Below are 6230 nucleotides of genomic sequence, written 5' to 3'. Positions count from 1 at the left end.
GTTGTACCTCATCTCTTCTATAATCGACTGATACATGAATCATGTCGGCTTCATGGACATATCTCAAACAATCAGAACATTGATTTCGCACCAACTTTCTAAACATGCACAAGTTCTCATATGATAGCATATCTCCAAGTGATTTAACTTCATCAACCATCGAATGAATATGATGCGGATGTGAAATTAAAGTAAAAGTCATTTAACTGTACAAGCATCAAAAAGACTAAAGAGAAACTAAGTTCCTAGTTTGGAGGTTCTGATTATTATTAACATATATTAGATAAAGAAAAGTCACACAAGCAAAGTTCTACTTACCATTATTTGATACGTCATTAGATTAGGCACATAACCTAGTTGGCATTGAGGACGGGAAAAAAAAATTACCAATGAGAAGACGAGTAATGCGTCTGAACCAAATAAGGTAGGAGTCATCATATCAAAGTTGTCCATGATTTACTGGTGCATTACAAATATATTAGTTTCTCTCGTTTAAAAAAGATAGCCACTGTGCATATTCTAACTCTAATTTGTACTTGACCTTCTCTGATGATCATGATGAAAGTGGGTGGAATCAAATAAAAACAGAATTGAAATCACCTGTTGCAATTCAAATTGTCTCATTACTCTATCAGGCAAGTGAACCTCTACCGCATCCCAACAAAAGGTTGGAACTCTAGCACGCTTTATGTCTCGTCCAACGCGATAATAGTTAGAAAGACTCTCAATTAAGTCATTTGGATATGGTTCGCAAATAAACTACATGAAAATGAAAAAAGCAAATGAGTCTTTACGTTTACAATATATATAAAATTAATTTTTTTATATACTTTCTACCTGATGTTTTTTCATAGAGTCAAGTGCATCCCTAAGAACTTTCAGCACATGTTTAGTAGTGTTAGTCCAACTAAAATGTGCAAACCATCTAGTAGCATGTGAACCACTAGGCAAACCAGCAGGAAAAATATTTCTTATACCTCTTTATCCTACTATCTGAGGCCTAAGGACAATGATCCTCTCCCATGTTCAAATATAGTATGTATGTATGTATGTATGTATATATATATATATATATATATATATCAATAAATAATTTATGTAATTATTAGATATACCTGGTCTCATTTTGGGTACTCAGTGAGGCTTTACAAAGAAAATGATATAAGTACGCTAAGGTTGCACCTATCCCAACTATAATACCCAGTTTCATTGACTTCCTCAAGCATAGGCAGGAACATAAGCTTCAAATAACCACCAGATGTATCTGCCATCATCATACCTACAATCATCTAGAACACGTAACACCTAGCCTTCCGATTGATTATTTCTTGTGTTGCCATGTCAGGCAATTGTGGCTGGACTAGCATGTGCGCATTAAGCGCAGAGACCTTAAGGGAACTATTTTTGAAATCTTGGAGAGATGAAACAAAACTTAATAATCTTTGACAAATATTTTGTCAATCCTCTATGGTTCTCGTCATCTCATTACCAAGTACCAGATCACCATTCACGGGTAATCCATACTATACTTTTATGTCCTGCAAGGTGATAGTTGCTTCACCTGTTCTGAAATGGAAAGTATGAGTTTTGAGATGTCAACACTCAATTAGTGAAGTGATCAAACTACGGTCGATAGTAGGCCTATTAGATCTATAAACACTATACAATCTCAATAATTTAATCACTTCTAAAACTCGTGGATGGACAGAATATTTCTCTATGAGCTTTCGAAAAATTCTGTCACCCCTTCTCGTATTAAGAATCATATTAACACTACAAAAAATGAATCTAATTATGGGGATTTATTTTAACCCCACAAAATTATCTTAAATACGGGAATTAAAAATGTGCCTCTAAAAATTACATAATTACGGGGATTAACTCCCCCCACCCCCCTCCATAAAAAAAGAAATAGCCCTATTTCCCCCTCCTTTTTTTCATCCAAAAAATTTCTCAGAACATTTTTCCTACTTTTTTTCCCCAAAACATTTCTCTCTGTCATTTTTTCCCAATTAAAGAAAGTGGGAGGTACACTCCGTCGGTCATTGATTTCCAGTTTTTCTTTTTCAACCTTCAATTTAAGTTGTGCATCGAAGACCATTGGTTGTTCTGTGTTTTGTCATACTTTTTAAGTTCTGCCCCTCTTGAATCTAGATTAGAATTCACCTATTGTATGTAGCAGATTATCGGTTGAAGCAATAAGACTAAAACTTCTCAATCCAAGCTTTCGTATCTGAATTTTCAACAGATCGCTAGTGGCTTCTTTGTAATGCCTCTGCATGTTTAGAGTGAGTAATGTTGGTTGCCCTAACGTTGCCTTGGGTCTTGTCATTTTTCTTGTGCACACCCATTTTAATATTGTGTAAGTTTCCCTGATATCTTTTTTCTTCTATATATGCCAAAGTTTTCATTACTGAATACAAGTTAGTGACAAAAATATGTTCAAGTTGTTAATATGACAACCCAAGCCATCTTCAGGCGGTAAGTTTCACAAAGTACATGATTTATGGTGTAGAGTAAACAGTTTGATGGATTTCACCTGTTACTAAATCCCACCAAACTGTTCTAATTGTTGACGGAACAACTGACAGTTGATTATATGGAATTTCAGGAAGAAGCAGATATGCGCATGGTGGATTCATCCTTAAGGTCCTCTGAGTATCAACCCATTAATATTTTCATCAACTTCTATTTAGGTACTTAAGAAGTGTTGTGGCGGGTGAAAAAGGGTTTTAGACTTCAGTGTCATCTCTTTAGTCTTGGACTGAGGATCAAAAAAACATTTGCTTGTGATGTCTTTATAATAAACAACCCTAATTACCCAAAGTATATCTCTGTAGTTGTATATTATTTGACTTTGGACTGAACCAGTACACTCAGTTTTACTCTGTAGTTGTTTATAATATAACACATACAATATATGAAGTAAATTTGTTGGGTAGGAAAGGTGACAAGTTTGCCCAAACCTCTTCCTTTTCCAAGTTTTATTTGGTTTTCAGCTAACGTTGCATCGGGTCATAGATACATGTTTGGCTACCTGGTTCCAGAAGGCAAAAAAAAACAGTTTTCCAAGATTCTGCTGCTAAATTCCAAAAGTTTCACTTCTAGTTATCTGATATACACTCCTATTTTGCGGTGAATATTGCATCTTTTATATCTGATCCTTAATTAGTACCTCAAATTTGTGTTTAGTTGAATGCTGGTGATCTATATTCTTTGAGCCTCAATATCACATCTTAGTATGACTGACATTTTTACCTCTTTGAGCTGAGGGTCTATGGGAAACAACCTCTCTACCTCACAAAGGTAAGGGTAAAGGGTAAGGTCTGTATATATCCCATCCTCCTCAGATCTTACTTGTGAGATCACACTAGGTTTGTTGGGTAAAGGGTAAGGTCTGCATATACCACTTCCTCCCCAGATCCTACTTGTGGGATCACACTGGCTATGTTGTTGGTTTTGGTGTTGTTGACATTTTCACATCTTTGTAAACTAAAAATCCCCTAATCTTTTTCTATGTATTAATCGATATCTCAAACTTTTGCATTTACATTTATCTCTGCAGAACCTGAATACAAATTTAAGGTGCCGAGAACAAATTTCTTTCCACAACCTAAAGTAAGTACCCCCCTTATATTTTCTTGTTTGAACACCTATGTAGAACCAAGAAAAGATTATGTGCAACTATATCTTGAGCTTAAACGTTAGCAGTTTAGAATTTACATGCACTTCTAGGCACAGTCACTATCAGATCATTTTTAGTATTACTTTGCAGTATTATTATCTTTTGTATCTCTATTACGTTTTTTTCTAAACTATATTTTGTTTTGAGCCAACGGTCGATCGAAAACATCCTCTCTACCTCACCTTTGAAATCGTAATACGAACTCTGTATACTTAACCCTCCTCACACTATTATATCGGGATATACCAAGCATGTTATTGTGAACTAGTTGATCCAATTAACAACACATATAATAAAAGGAGGTCCAAACATGCATTTAGAAAAATCTGTCACTGTCGAAACCAACCCTAAAACTTTTTTTTAACATCTCGACTCATAGTGCTTGTCTATATCAGACAAGGTATGAAGGATTAGTTTTAGGATTTGGTGCCCCATTTTTACGTCTCTTTAATTTTATTTAACAAGATTATATCATATTCTATAGTCCTTTTTTGTTTTACTTATTTTTTAAATTTATCTTCCTCTCAAGTTACAATGAATATTCAATATACAGTCACTATAGGAAACTTCTATGAAATTTGCATAATATGCCCAACAGTAAGTTGCCGTTTCTGCCTTTTTTTCTGGCGTGTGGCTTCTTTATTCCATTTGTATATTGTGGTGAACTCATCTAGTGTGCAAACAACTAAATTAGTTTTATGTTGATGAAGGTTCTTGGTATCGATTTGTCCTGGAGAATGCACAAATCATCCGATGGGCAAAGAAGAAGAGTGCAGATATGTATGGGTCTTCTGAAACCATTCAAGGTATATCCTCAAATACTCTCACTGAGTAAGAGCAGTTACCTTCGAACTGTGGAGCAAGAAGGTTAGGTTGCTTCTACAAAGACTTAACTCACTCTAACCCCCCCACCCACCAAAGTCGTGCTCGAATCAATTGTGTACTCTTTCGCCCGTTTTTATGTGAGTTAATTTGTGTTAGCATGGAGACTCTAGGGGTTTGTGTTTGTTGTAACGTTGTTGTCTATGTTTGTTGTCAGTCCTAAGCCGGAGGTTCTACAGGAAGATATCAGATCATACAACTCTTTGTGTCTTCGTCGGTAACATGTTATTCCTACAGTTCTTCTACCTTTTTTGTTCTTTCGGGAGTTGGAGTTTCTTGGATATCTAGAACTGCTTTGGTCACAGTGGTAATAGGTATAACCAAATAATTTATAACTGATGTAGTTAAAAATGGAATGAAAAGCATGGCACTATAGCATTAGGAATTTAAAGGATGTGTTCATCCAGATGATGAAGAGCTATTGTAGTTAATTTGTGTATAATACACAAATTATCATCTTTTTCTTTTTCTTTTTTGTAACCATTATCTGCTAGATATCGACACAGCTATTTAACCACTTGGAAGCATCACTTATCACAGGTCCATTACTCATAGATCAATATGCGAGGGAAATTTATGCACCCGTTATGTTTTTAGTTGTGTGCAGATATAAATGTTTTATAATAAGAACTGAAGATTGATTTTTATGTAGCCAACTGATGCGGTTAGTGGACTCATTTCGTCCATGGATGCAAGGAGATCACGTGATGATAATGATCCTAATGACATTTTTTGAATTCTTTGCATTTGTCTTGGATATTCAATTATGATGGTGTAATTGTGTGGTTGGAGTGGAATATTGAAGGTTTTGTGTTTAAATTTGATTTTTGTAGTTTGAAGAGACTAGTAATGTTGAAAATTTGGAGTTTGAAGATGTTAATTCTGAAGTTTAATGTTCAATGTATTTTTTATATGCTTTTCAATTACAATATTTAATTACTCTGTTGTATTAATGATATATGAATTGAATAAATATTGAATTGTAGGTTATGCCTAAAGAAACAATTAAATTGAGTTAAAATTAGAATTTATAATTAGTTATTGAAAATTGATGATCCTACTAAATTTTTAAAAAAAATAAAATAATTGCGGAGGTTTTAACCCCCATAAGTTTTAAATAAAAATTATTATAAAATAAATTAAATTTAGAATAACGGGGTCAATAAATGCCACAAATTAATTACGGGGTCGTAACCGCCGGAAAATAATCCTCGCAAATTAATATTCTAGGGGTTTTGGAAACCCCCGCAATTACATTTTGCGGGGATTTTAAACCCCGCAAACCGCAAAATTAACTCCCGCTATTTGACCCTTTTTTGTAGTGACACTTCCCTCCCATATATCCTGTGGCCTATGAGTGAGTTGTTCAGTTAATACAGACGGTTCAAGTGGCCCGGAATCTTACTTGTATGAACTACTACCAGCCATAAAAGAAGTACCTATACACAAGTAAATATTTTCAGTATAATAAACAAATTAGCCAACCATAAACGAAAAAAATTATTCTCTTAAACATGAACAAAGTCTACAAATAATACTTTCTCCTTTAAAAATATCTCAAAATTAAAAAGAAATATACATTCATCTGTTCTAAAATCATAATTTAGAGCATATTTGAATAAAATTCGATAAATACAAAATCATAATTTAGAGCATAATATTG

The 6230-nt window shown here is 34.1% G+C and overlaps 1 protein-coding gene across 18 annotated transcripts; it reads left to right on the top strand.

The window, feature by feature from the left end:
• Positions 1 to 1866: 1866 nt before the first annotated feature.
• LOC107870640 (ribosomal RNA small subunit methyltransferase, chloroplastic) lies at positions 1867 to 5440 on the top strand. 18 transcript variants are annotated; one of them, XR_007055506.1, is made up of 6 exons: positions 1925 to 2288; positions 2612 to 2696; positions 3566 to 3618; positions 4396 to 4491; positions 4725 to 4784; positions 5220 to 5440. XR_007055506.1 is itself a non-coding variant. In XM_016717230.2 (6 exons), the coding sequence occupies exons 1-6, from the start codon at positions 2280 to 2282 to the stop codon at positions 5225 to 5227; spliced, it is 372 nt and encodes a 123-aa protein (XP_016572716.1). In that variant the 5' UTR covers positions 1925 to 2279; the 3' UTR covers positions 5228 to 5440. The 18 variants fall into 18 exon arrangements, 10 of the variants coding, with proteins under 10 accessions (XP_016572718.1, XP_047268607.1, XP_016572716.1 ...); XM_016717230.2 differs by having other exon boundaries at positions 4396 to 4552; XR_001674221.2 differs by lacking the exon at positions 4725 to 4784 and having other exon boundaries at positions 1867 to 2362; positions 2612 to 2649.
• The last annotated feature ends 790 nt before the right edge of the window (positions 5441 to 6230 follow it).

This window comes from Capsicum annuum, chromosome 5 (assembly GCF_002878395.1).
Source record: "Capsicum annuum cultivar UCD-10X-F1 chromosome 5, UCD10Xv1.1, whole genome shotgun sequence".
Taxonomy (NCBI): domain Eukaryota; kingdom Viridiplantae; phylum Streptophyta; class Magnoliopsida; order Solanales; family Solanaceae; genus Capsicum; species Capsicum annuum.
This window is presented reverse-complemented; position numbering and strand designations above follow the sequence as displayed.

Coding starts and splice junctions, on each gene's coding strand:
- LOC107870640 (XM_016717227.2), top strand. Junction 2,697..3,565: donor TTTCATCAACTTCTATTTAG/GTACTTAAGAAG, acceptor TTATCTCTGCAG/AACCTGAATACAAATTTAAG. Junction 3,619..4,395: donor ATTTCTTTCCACAACCTAAA/GTAAGTACCCCC, acceptor ATGTTGATGAAG/GTTCTTGGTATCGATTTGTC.